At 37.6% G+C, this 13,549-nt stretch overlaps 1 protein-coding gene across 2 annotated transcripts in view; it reads left to right on the forward strand.

Annotated features, from left to right (window-relative positions):
* Nucleotides 1-13,549, forward strand: part of LOC115236417 (polypeptide N-acetylgalactosaminyltransferase 2) — a 254,111-nt gene that overhangs the window by 180,414 nt on the left and 60,148 nt on the right. The window contains exons 2-3 of one of the 2 annotated variants that reach the window (XM_029808860.1): nucleotides 7,904-8,079; nucleotides 8,681-8,800. In XM_029808860.1, coding sequence (XP_029664720.1) covers nucleotides 7,904-8,079; nucleotides 8,681-8,800 — 296 coding nt within the window. The remainder of the gene's footprint in view (nucleotides 1-7,903; nucleotides 8,080-8,680; nucleotides 8,801-13,549) is intronic. The other variant, XM_029808868.1, reaches the window with a different exon arrangement.

Below are 13,549 nucleotides of genomic sequence, written 5' to 3' on the forward strand. Positions count from 1 at the left end.
TATTTTGTATAATATAGGAGATAAGTCTCTCCCGCACGAACAAATAGTCCTTTATACATCGAATTTGACCGTCCCGTGGGATGTCGGCCCTATTTCTGTAAAGAGGATCGACGAAGCAGCTGCTATTATTGTCGGTTAATTAAGGAAATTGATGAAAGATTAAGCAGTTCCTCCCGTCTTGCTCTAGAGCTCCTTGCGTCTTACGTTTTTATCCCATTTTCGTGCCCCGCCATCTCTTCATTCGTCTTGTAGGGCACGATCGAGATATTGTGCTCCAGAATTGAGGCACTCTAGACTCGCGCATCTCTCCGAAATGGAGAAAACTCGTACGATTAGATTCCACGCGTGGAAAAATTCTTTGCTCGGAAATAAGAAATTTAATATTTTATTGGTTTTTTTTTCGTACTAATATTGATAATTTCGATATTACGTTTCGCATACATAAAGAATATTATAAGAAAATATATATGTATAATTCGATTGATTAAAGTAAGTAAGCGATTATATAAATTTTGTTAAATACACGATAACATGAATTTTTTTCCTTCCAATCAAATTCTGCTAATTATTTCACGAATATATCTAGATCTTTTTTTTACAGCTTTACATATTATTAGTTTTCTTCAACGAGAAATAGATATTTATAATATATGCGTAAACACTCTCGAATTTCGAATTTTAATGAAGAATTTGATTACAAAGTCGATACAACATTTAGTTGGATATATCGAAAATAAACGAGCGTTGTTAGTAACTATAAATAAATTTCTGCTATGTGCACATACACATACACACAATATATCAAACAACTTTAAAATTAACGTAGGATTATGTTACATACATTGTGAATGGACGATCTCTGTGGTTTAAACGCGCTCTAATTTCCACGTAATTTAATATCTATAATTTCAACGATGTTACTGAAATCTGCATACATTCTTCCGACGTGTTTACGATCAGCCATCGGTAGAACATTAATATGATTTACGAATATGCAGCCGTTGTAATTTTCATAGTTGCAATTTCCACAGATTAAATATAAATGATTGCGGTATTGAGGATTATGTTAATCAAAACAACGTTTATGTGTGCAGCAAAATTTAGTTATATAATATAGTTAGAACTTATCATTTTACCAATTTTTTTACAATAATCTTGGCCTCACATGATTAAGTGAAATAAATAATATATATATATATATATATATATGGACGTGTGTATATATATATATATACTCAAGATGGAAAAAGAAAACGAAAAGGAAGTACCTGCAGAAAATGTAAAGTCAAAAAGAAAGTGCATATTTGATGTCTGTCTACTGTCTCTTTATAACGCTTCTAATTCTTCTCGCGGCGAAATAGAGATAAAACGGATGAGAGCGAAATATACATATGTATCTTAGATTCAGTTAAGTCAGGGACGTATGTTACGATGTTAAGTGGATTGCCGCGGAAACATTAAATTACCCAAAAGCTCGCGGTCCGGTCTGCAATTGTCCGAAACCGCCAGGGTGACGTGGGACGAGAGCCGACCATTAACAAGAGTTCCACAGTATACATATACGACGGTCGTTTCATGAAAGATTGAAGCGAGCCATCGGCTAATTAGATTTGCCGAACTCAAATTTACTGCGAAATTAACCTCTTGTAATCGTAGCGCGTGTTAGTGCACTCTATTTAATTGCACGACGCGAGTCTCGTTGAAAACCGAACGCGATTTTTATATGCCCGAAAAAATTGCGTATTGTTATCCTGATTTCGCGTTATAAATTTCTCATTTCAACGTTATCGCAGTAAGAAAAGATACTTGTATTCGACAAGTATCTATCGCCAAGTTTCCGCCTGTCTTAGAATACTCCCGCTGTACTGAAACTTTAGCTTTTAGTCTTTGGTCTTTCAGTTTTTATCCAGCTGCGACGTATTTCAATTAAGAGACGTTCAAAAGACGTTGAAGAGAATAAATTGTTTCGTCCTGTGTACAATTTTCTATGTACTTCTTTTCTTCGGTTTCTTCGTTCACTCCGAAAACTTTGCGAACTATCGTCGCTCGTGCAGAAATTGTATCTCCTTCTTCTTGTCCTAACAATATTTAATCCCGAGATCGGATCGGCCGGCACCGCAAATTTAATACCGACGTCATGTCCAAGTGTCGTCCCTCCCACTTTGTCTGCTTTCGGGCAAAGCCGTTTCCGCAGCTTCACACAGACAGTTTCTATATGCAAATCTACTCATAACTCAGCGAAAACATATCGGACAGGTCCGGTGTTCCCGGCCGCGTGTATTCCCGTTTCCTCTGTCGTTCCCCTCCCGTCCTTCCTGTCCTTCTCTTCGCACTCCGTCGACTCGAAATTCCTGCCGAAGCTTCGTTGGAGATGGAAATCGTAGAAAATTCCACGCCCCCTATATGATTACGACAGGATGTATACCGGGTATAAGAAAGATGTAACAGTCGCCGTGGTACTCCTGTGCAGTTCATATTTTTACTTAGATGACAAGTAGACAGGTTTCTCATTTCTTCTTTGAATTTTTATTTGTTATCGGTCTTATTTTTTTCTCGCGCAAAAATAGGCAAATCTGTTTGATCCGTTAAACGAATGGTTTAAAATACTTTCCCTATCTTGAAAAACAAAAATAATTTTTAAATAATAATACACAAAAATTGAGATATTTTATATATACGTGTATATATATAAAATTTTTTTATTTATATTTAATGACATGGTTGGTTGCGTTATTTATAATTCTAGTCCTATCTCCTATATATTAATAGTAAGTCGTGCTCGTAAGAACTTACACAAACGAGGCGGCATCAGTTAAGATATTTTCTGAAAGTAAAATGTGTCGGATAAGCGAATCTGACAAGCTGTCTCGTGAATAATAGACTCGTTCCTTGCAAATGTAAAATGATCGCAGAGATGCGTCATGGAATATCTTCTTTTGCTTGATCTTTGATAGGCTGTAAAGACCGTCTTGAAGCACTTTGGCTTTTCGATATGAATAGATGGTAAGAAGCGGGGAATTAACATATTATATGTGTAGTGGAAATGTAATGCGCAACCGGCAGATATGAAAGAATGGCACGTTGCAATTAGAAATGCAATTGGACGTCATCCGATCTGACATATTGTGACACCGATTCCGCCCCTACGTTTGTTACAACTGCACTTTCTTCGTCATTTATATTTTTGTTACTATCTGAAAAGCCTCCTGTACGAGTTGAAATAATTTCGAGGTGTAATTAATTTTTATATGTGTATAAAATATATATATAATATATATATATATATATATATATATATATATATATATATATATATGTGTGTGTGTAAATTGGATTATTACACACATTTTGCAATTAATTAGTCATAAGTAAATAATAAACTATATCTTTGTGTTTACGCAATGCTCATTATTCGTGATGTAATGAGGTTTTCATAAATTTATGTATCCATATCAGAACATCATAATATTAATATATACGTCAAAGACTAACTCGCTTACATTTCAGCGTGCATATGCTCGCGGCAATAACCGCATTAATAATGCGATTTTCGTTGATAATAATCGAAATCACCTTAGTGATATTGCAATCGGTTTGGAATATCTACACTCACAGAAGAATGACAGCGAACAATAACAAGAGAGAGGGAGGGGAGATAGATCTTTCAACGATCATACCTATCTCTATCATTCTTCATTCATCATAAAATCACAGCGGAAATAATTCTTCAAGATTTTCCTAATTTAAACTTAAGCGATCGATAATCATTAACTGATAGAAACGCGCGAACGTGTCGTTTCATGATGAATCGACGTTAATCACTAACTCGGAAATAATATAACTTCGGCGAACTACGTCCAAGCGCATCGCGATGAAGTCAGGAAAGTGTCGTGACAATGACAAATTAATGCGAAGCAAGGTACTCTCCGGCGAATGCATACTTAATCTCGTACGAAAAGTTAAAGCACGCGCGCACAAATAGACGTGCAAGTCGATCAACAATTCCGGAGTCCGCGAGGTTTGGCGATTACGCGCGTAAATAGCATTATTGGATGCTAACAGACTTAAGTTTTAACTTGACTTTTTTAACGCGGGCGAAGAGGCAAGTGTCTTTCTGTTACTCCTCGAGAGCTTTTAAATTCTTTTTAATCTCCTCGGAGAGTTTTTTCTCACCGAATAAAATGAGAATGTTAAGTGTACAGCGCGCGCTCAGCCTGTTTCACTGAAAGAAAATTTACGGAGGAAAGCAAGAAACCGTTAAATTATATGTCATTCTGACGATGGATAGATACTACAATTACGTGATGCTGTTAAACGGCATAAATCAAGTCTAATCATTATTCGAAGCTACATCATGTCCGCCGCGCATCAGCGACCCGCGAATTCCGTCGATCCGACATGCTCTGCTTCTCTTTCTCTCTCTTTCTTTTTTTTTTATCCTTTTTATTATTCATTTCAATGTCTCTTTCCGTACTTCCGCCGCGAGTTTGTTGCAAACAAACGTGTGATCTCTGCGCGCGACCATTGTCCGAGCATGCTATGCATTCGTCAGAAGGCACTTCCGGCTTTGCGTATCATTCCATCGGCGCATATGCAATGAATTTTATGGGAATCACGTGTCTCGCTTTCGTCGCGCAAAAAGAAATAATGATATTTCCGCGACGCGCATGGCGGTTATGCTCGTTAATCCAACGGAAGAAAAATTTGTCCCGGGAATATATTGTGCACAATAAAACAGTTTCGGTGAAAGAGAACGGTACATTTTTTCTCAATTTGCGGTCGATTTAGTTCACGATTGATATAATAGATATGTGTTCCCGATATATCAAACGGTGTCAACCGTTATATCCGTATAGTATAAACACAGTATAAGGCCCTGTGCACAATAGAGAAAATATTAGAAATAGGAATAAAATATCAGAAGGAGCAATTTGGAATTATTTTACTTCAAACGAGGGAACGGAATGGATTAACGCATAATGAAATAAAAAAATAAAAATCAGAAATAATTAATCTATTCCATTTCCTTGTTTGAAGTAAAATAATTCCAAATTGCTCCTCCTGATATTTAATATTTTATTCCTATTCCTAATATTTTCTCTAAGAAATATCTAATATTTCTCCTAAGAAATATCGCGAGAATAATCGTCGTATTGTCTTGTTCTTTTTACTTGCATAAAGAGAAGCTCTGGGGATATCATTAACTTTTTATGACCTTGCTTTTATAATTATTTAAATAAATTATGAATATTAATCAATGAATTTAATAAATTTAATTTTGCACATACTACAATATATAATTACACACAGATCATAGAATTACAGTTAGGTGTATGTGTTGCTCTTTTACAGAAGTTGTATGGCTGTGTGCGTGTGAAAAGGGATACATTCCACATCGCGGTTTCTCTGATTGCCGGATAAGAGCTTTTGAACCGAAGACGTTAAATTCTGGATCATTCCTCTATGCGACGTCTTGCGTTCAACAGTATCGCAGTTACATGCACAGTTAAACCTGTAACACGACATTATTAGATAGCCTTCACCGGAATCCGATACGAGAAACCGGAAACCGATATTACTGGTAGCGCGCTAATATTGCCAATATGTCACGGGCGTGAAATTGTCAATTCCGATCTGAGACACGGTATAATTTCGTAATTACATGCTATCGATATAAAATGAAATTACATGTTAATAATCTGTATTTGGCGCGATTACGATGTTACGAAGTCCTTTGTTACAAAGTTGTCTTTATAAATTTCGCAAACACGTGTGATTGACGATATATAGATTACACATGACGAAAGGATGGAGGAAGAGAGAGAAATGCGGATTAAAACAATAAAAATATTGATTCACGCCACGCACTTTTGTTTTCAACGACCCCTCGGTGATTGTGATCGTATCGAGGGCACTTCATCGAGTTTTATGCGGCAACGCGGACGTTCGCGGCATCACGTGGCGACATCGCCGCCGGCGAAACCGGATGCAACAGCTTGCCCCGGGCTGGCTATCCGAGCTGCGTTTCCGGTTTAGTTTAGTCTGTAACCCGTGAATTAATATTTCATCAACGATTGCGCACACTTTCTGCGTGCCCTCGTCGCCCTTTTTGAACGGCGCATTTCCTTCGTCGCGCCCCTCCTGCCCCCCGCGCTCTATTTTATACTGCTCCGTTCAATTCGCGTTCTTTTATCGGACGTTTTCGCGCGTGAGATCGACGCTATAAGGTTAACGATCCGTGCTTTCCGCGTGGAAAATACTGCCATTCGGATCGTAGTCGGAGGGGGTGGGAGGAGGGAGATTGTGATTCGGGACGGAGAAGAATTTGCGGTGAAACTAACGATCGCTTGGCCGCTTCGACGTACAATGCGACGCATTAATGGCTCTGGTGCAGATGCACTTATCGCCATTTACTCTTTGCGTAGGTTTTAGAGCGCTTACTACCGTTTTTCCCATCGACAATCGATTGCTGTGTCTCTTCCGCTGTTTGATACTCCAGAAGCAGAATAATCCCTTGGCTAAATTCTACATCGTTAATCTCGCGATTTTATTTTTACAATATTGCATATAATTGCACAGATCGTTATCAATATATTTAAGTATTCTGCGTATGAATTCAGAGAGAAGGAGAATATTATATTAATATTTTTAATTTCCGTGTACTATTATTAATAATTATTAATAAAGAATAAAAGGGTTTGGTCAGCGAAAATAACGGATATCAGTGTAGGTAATATTAAATTCAAAATTAAAATCAAAAAATACGACAATTTTAATAAATTAAAGATCACAAAAATCAGGATTTATTATTCACATTAAAATTGTCGTTTTTTTTTTTAAATTTTAACTTTGAATTAAAATATTATATTATCAATATTGATATCCATTATTTTTGCTCCTCGAGTCCTCTTCTTTATTTATTGTTTTCTTTTTATTATGTTAAACTAATTTTAACTGTCCTGAAATTAATTATATTGATAAAAATAAAATTAATGAACTTGAAATATTCCGCAGCCATCTTTCGATTCATCGTTAAGTCACACATATCCGACAAATGTAATCTGACCGATTGCTCTTACGCGTTGCCGATCGCTACATTTACGTTTTTCTCTCACGCAAATAAGGGCGATTTTAAGTTTAACCACGTAAACCGGCGAGTCGCACCGGAATCATGTGCCCGCCAAAAGATCCGCTCTCATCTCCTAAAACATCGCAGTATCGCGAAGACGCGCGAGGACTGGAGAAATCTAATGAGCATGATTCGATGACCTACATATTGACGGCGCAATGTATCCGCCGGCAAAGGCACAATGCAACGGCATTGATACGAAAGGAACATTCGCCAGCGATTCGAAATCAATACGGCGTATCGATAATGTGTCAGTACGGAGAGCGGACCGTCTTTGCCTTACAATTGACTCCCGCACCGAAGCCAAGTGGTCGGGGAGGCAGGAGTCGTCGAGTTACAAAGGACCAAGACCATCCTGTCGATCCCGGGAAATTGCTTGGATCGCAGGGTGGTGTTGAACGGGGGAACGGAGATACACAGTAACTGTATATCGCGTGAGATACGATATTTCGTTACTGGAACGTATACTGTACATATCTATATAGTCTCAGGAGTATGGTCTCAAGAGCGTCCAAATTAATGGAAATTAATTTATTGAACGACAACAAATATTTATTATTGTCTAATATAAATTGACAGATGCACTTGGGGTAATTTACCGAATTCATATCACGATTCCAAGCAATTACGATTCCCTCTTATCGGGAGCTTCTAAATATCGTGAAGTTCAAAAAAGAAACAATGGTATACTTTCGATTATTTCAATGTCTAGTTTAATTGAGATGTGATCTAGTTCTAATCGAAAATTTACTCCTCTCTTTCTCTCTCTGTTAGCAGAATGAAAACAGAGCTTTACGGCTGAAAGAACCCGCGTCCCTGGCACTCTCCGCCGGCGGGAATTCCGGCAGCTACGTGGACCCGGACGGCACGGCCATTGTAATGTCATCCGAGCTCCTGCCGGCACCGACCCCGGATCCGAGAGTGACGTGGAATTACTTCGACGAACAGGGGTGAGTCGGCGATTCTCCCTCGCGATAATCAGCTTAGCGGATACACTTCGAACTTCATCCACTTGGCGGGCATATTTTCCCGTTGCCGTTGCTGCGTCTCATAAGCATCTCAAAGACTCTCGCGAATGCAATATTAATCCAGTCGGCGACGCGACTCGACTTTTGACTCGAGTTTGGAGAGTTGGCACATCTCTGGTAGTATTAATTATTTCGCGCGTTCGGCACAAGAACCTATTATCTTCGAGAACTCCGTCCTCGCATTAACTTTCCACCGGCTAGAAATTGCATCGCATCGCGCAGTTCCTCGATCTACCGAGGCATTTCCGCGCATTATTGCTCGCTGCATTATACGTTGGAATATTTCATTCTCTCTGCGCCATTCGTCGGCGCTGTTATCCCCGCAATTATAGCGGCCTCGAGCGTGCACCGTTATAATCACGTTATGATAGACGTGTTGCGTGTGTTCTTTTTCCCGGCATGTCCGTTCCGATACGAATACGCTTACGCCAACTCGTGTATTCCGGGTTGACATCGAGACATGAAACGCGCGAAGAAATAACGAGAAGATATAGTACAGCGATAATTTTTTTTTGCGCAACAGGTACGTCTCGAGAGGCGGTCTGCGTGCAGGCGAGGACCCATACGCGAGGAATAAATTCAATCAGGAAGCCTCCGACGGTCTTCCGAGCAATCGTGACATACCCGATACTCGCAGCGCCATGTAAGTTTGTTACACAACGTTTGCCAATATATTACGTTTGTTTTCACATATACGTGCGCTGTCGCAATAACGTCGTAAAGAGATTTCTTTAACGGCACATTTTCATGTTTATTAAATTAGATAAAATATATCTAAAAATAATAACATACGTATGAATGATCCAGATTAATATACGTAACACAATAATATCTAAAATAAGCTTAAGAGAATATTTATTCGACTCTCTTCATCGAACGAGAAAGTTGCGGAAAGATACCTCGATCACGTAGAGTCGCAAATTTGTTTCGTGAAATAAATTCTCGTTGGCGCATCCGGAACAAGTAGACGGCCAGACAAGTTTCTCTCGAAACATCTTTAAATAATATATCGGCCCGTACAATTATTGAACACGATTTGCCGTCAGACAATCCTCTCGCGAGACAAGTACTCCGGGATAAGTGAGAAGACGACGAGAAGAAATAAGAGGACACGCAGAAATTGGCCTGTCAATTCGTTTATACATTACCATTGGCAGCTACGTGATTCTCTCGGCTCGGATATTATTCCTTGGAAACGATTGGCAAGATCGCGGCCGTACCGTTGGAAATTCATGCGATATCATGATAAGCCGCATTACGTTCAGACCGTCAAATGACAGTTACTTCATTGAAGAAGAACGACGAGATCTCGCGAATACCGCGCGTGTAGCAATATATATTTCTTTCCGCCTATATAAAAAAGTAAAATAAGGTCGTATATAATCATCTATAGAAAAGAACTCTCATCCAATTTACCCGACGAACGAAAGAAGATTGATTACCGTACACGATTTCTCGATATATCTGAACATATCTATTTTATTACGATCATAATTCTTAAAGAATGTGCCGAGGGAAGAGCACACCTCATACGTTTTCTTGTTAACGTGTACACGATCAAAGTAAGATAGAAGGAATCCATTTCCATCACCGGATATCTTCAGTAATTTCTTGCGAAAAGTAATCCAAGTCCTCAATCTGTTCTACCTGTCAGTTACCGTCTTAGCTTCATTAAAAAAGGATAATGATGCGCTGCGAACGTACTGCGAAATATCGAATACTCGGTAATTTGATCAAATTTCATATTTGAAATCTTTAATTTGTGATTTTTTAAATAAAAAAACATTTTTTTAAATAAAATATCACAAATAAAAAATATAAAGGCATACGAATAACGCGACTTTTAAAAAATCAATAAAATTGTAATTGGCAATTTCTTTGCGCCGCGGAATCACGAGATAAACCTACACCTAGCGAAATCCACTTGACCCACCTAGGTGCAATCTATCCTCGTACGCTGTCCGACAACGCCTTTTTACATCATGAAAGATTCAAAGGCGGCATAAAGTTCCAATACGTTCAGACCGTTGAGGAGTTCGAGTTGCTCCCAAGAAAAGCGATAAAGAGCCGCGGTCTCATAAATTCTTATCGATACACATAGATCATTGACAGCGTTGTTACACGTCAAGCATGTTAGTCGTTTAAAACGTCCATCTCTAAGAAGTTTTGCATGATACTTTCCCACGCTTATAGTCTCTGTATATGATGTTTGTAACTAATATAAATTATAATCGTTTCAAGATACCTGTTGTTATCTCTTGCCGTGCTGGAAATCACGCGATAATCTACCGTTTGTCATTCGGATAAATATTAATCGGCCATCTCTCTCCGTGATATATGCGCTGTCAAGGTATATCGATAATTAACATCGCAACGTTATTTGTATTATTTCGCGCCTCGATGGATGCATTAATTCTCACATTACCGCATGTGCTTTATTAAAATGTCATTAATTAGATCTAATTGATATTATAGTATGATTCATACGCGGTCGTTTTTTTTTTTTTACATTTTGTAATTAAGTGTCCTATAAAATGCGAAATAAGTATCGAGATTGATATATAATTGATTGAGATACATATATACGTATTATATATTTTCTATTTTAATTTATTATTTTAAATTAATAATTATGATGGAAACGTTACGTAATTATCACAATTTTCACGAAAACTGGCATCATATTTCTCGCATCATCCACGACTTAATTTAATTAAAAAAATTGCAAAATGTAGAAAATCCACTTCGTCGCAAATCGGCATTTTTCTTTGCGGCAAGATTGGTTCTGTATGTATTTGTTTGAAACAAGAAAAACATGTTGAAAAATGTCTCTGCGAATGGATGGAGAAATATTGCGGATCGCGCTATAAATCCCACTTCAGGAAAAATCGACGCCGGAAACGTGCTTCGCTGCCTTCTCCGCGAGGTGAATTCTTGTACACGTCTATCCTCGCTCGCGCGGACGGACGCAAAAGCTCAGGAATTCAAAGTCGGACAAAGTTTCGCGCGATTTCGGATGAAAAAAAAAACGGTACTTTCTGCTCTTCCACGACCTTCGTTCGTGGAAGAGTTTTCCGCCTCGATCCTGAATCCGTGAAGAAGCGGAGGGCAGCAGAAATTGGGAAAGCAATAGGAATGAGTTTGCGAAGTTCAGGGCTCCTGTGCTTAATAGTATTGCCCGCTTTTGTTGCCCTACGCGTTCAATATACCGCTAATAAAAACGTGGGCTGCCTTAATGTGCTTTTTCGCTTTCGGCGAACGTACGGGAATATCGTTCGCTCGAAATTTTAGTTCGTGCATCTCCGACGATGGTATAACGTAGCAAAACTTAGCAGAAATCGTATGGAGTCAGCTCGATCCGGATAATAGGATTGTTCGGAAATAATTTTTTATCATACAGGAAATATCTTTGTTTGAACAAAACTTAGGAATGATATTTTATGAATTATATATCTCCGAGAGAGAGAGAGAGAGAGAGAGAAATAATCGTATTTTAAATAATTATATGTTTAAATATTATATTATATGTATTTAACATATTTCGATTAGAGAGACCAAAATGCAATCCAATTCTATAATTAATTAAACCATTATTGACACAGCCAATATTGAATATATTGTACAATAATACATTTTATATAATATCATATATAAATAGATATATAATTAATGTTACTAATACTCATTATAGTACTATTCTATATAAATATGGATATTCATATTTTATTCACATCAATTATTTTGTCATGTTTACTAGATTAACATGAAAATAATTGTATCCTCATAGCTATTATATATATAATAAATTTTCAAATTTATAAAAATGTATGATATATCTTTGTCTCTCTCAATGTATAAATTAGAAAAGGCATAACTTGTGCATCTAAGGATTAATATGAAATTGCGAGAGATGGATACTTTTGTAGACATGGACGCTTTGATATCAAACGATTATTACCGTGTTCATATTGAAGAATTTGTATTGGCGAATTTATAGTGCAGTTTCGCTCTTTCTTTGATTGTTTGGCGCTGAAACGACTAGATTGCTCTACCAATCAATTCAAGATGATCTAATTTCCTGCATTTCGCAACCGTCTTTCGCCTACAACCGCGACATGCGGAGAAACATGATCCGTGATAGTGTCGGCGAAACCTGTCAGCCACGGGCGAATAAACGTGACTTACTATTGATATATATTCGCTGTTACGCGCTTCTCGATTACGCGATATCGTGTAAGACGATATTAATTTCGCTTCAAAACGGAAGAAGATTCGTGTCAGTTTACGTCCATTTGATTAATTTTGTATAACGTGCTCTAGGAACGAACTTGCGTGAGATATCGGATATGATCCGTGACGTATGTTTTATTATTTTCTTCGTACCTTCTGAGCGCAAGATATTGTCTTGATTTCTGACGGAGCAACGCGGAAATTCTCTTAGTTGCGGTCTCATGAATCACAGCGAAAAGAATCTGGAATTGCGTGAACGGTAACTGATGAGAGTATAATACATCAATTGTGAATTTTACAAATATTAGCCGTCTAGAATTAAAAACAAATAATTCATTTTATTCTCTTTGTACACATATAAAAGAGAAAACTATATATAAACAAATAAATAAATATATATATATATATATATATATATATATATATATTTATATATATATACCATAGACATACATATAGAATGGACTGAGCGTGGCGATAGACAAACACGCGCTCGTTGTAGAAAGGGAGATACTATATAGGAGGCCTATTTTGTTTTTTTTCCTAGCATCTCATTGGTGATTTTGTCTTTTTCCATATAGAAAATCACCAATGAGATGCTAGAAAAAGGGACAAACATAAGCCTCCCATATAGTACCTCTCTTTCTACAGCGGGCGCGCTTTTGTTTATCTCGCAATGCTCAATCCAGTCTATATATCTGTGGCTATACCCCAGGAACGCTGAGAACTAGGACTGATCTAGTGGATTCTAGGGAAATAACATTAGGCACGAAATTAATCTTTACTAGAGGGATTTTACTGGATGTTAATCATAGGGATATGAGCATGCGCAAATAGGTAGATTCTATTTTAAGGGTCTTCAACGTTTTCAAGCAGGGCAATTAGTTGATCTATATCCAAATTTCCGTCTAGAAAATCGGTAATAAGTCCAGCAATTAAAGTTAAGATTTGCTCGCGCATGCGACTTACTATGGCTTGAACTTGCTCATCAGTATATAAAGGTTTCATTATTCGAAAGTTAATTGAACATCTTGCATTGCTGATTGATTATGAATCTAAATATCTAGCGTATTCATCTATTTTTAAATGTTCTTCAGGCAATTGGTCTTTTAACTGAGAAATCGCGTCCGAGGGAGTTGTTTGATTTTCGTCGCGACAACTT

The sequence above is a fragment of the Formica exsecta genome, unplaced genomic scaffold (genome assembly GCF_003651465.1).
Source record: "Formica exsecta isolate Colony F162 unplaced genomic scaffold, ASM365146v1 scaffold111, whole genome shotgun sequence".
NCBI classification, from domain to species: domain Eukaryota; kingdom Metazoa; phylum Arthropoda; class Insecta; order Hymenoptera; family Formicidae; genus Formica; species Formica exsecta.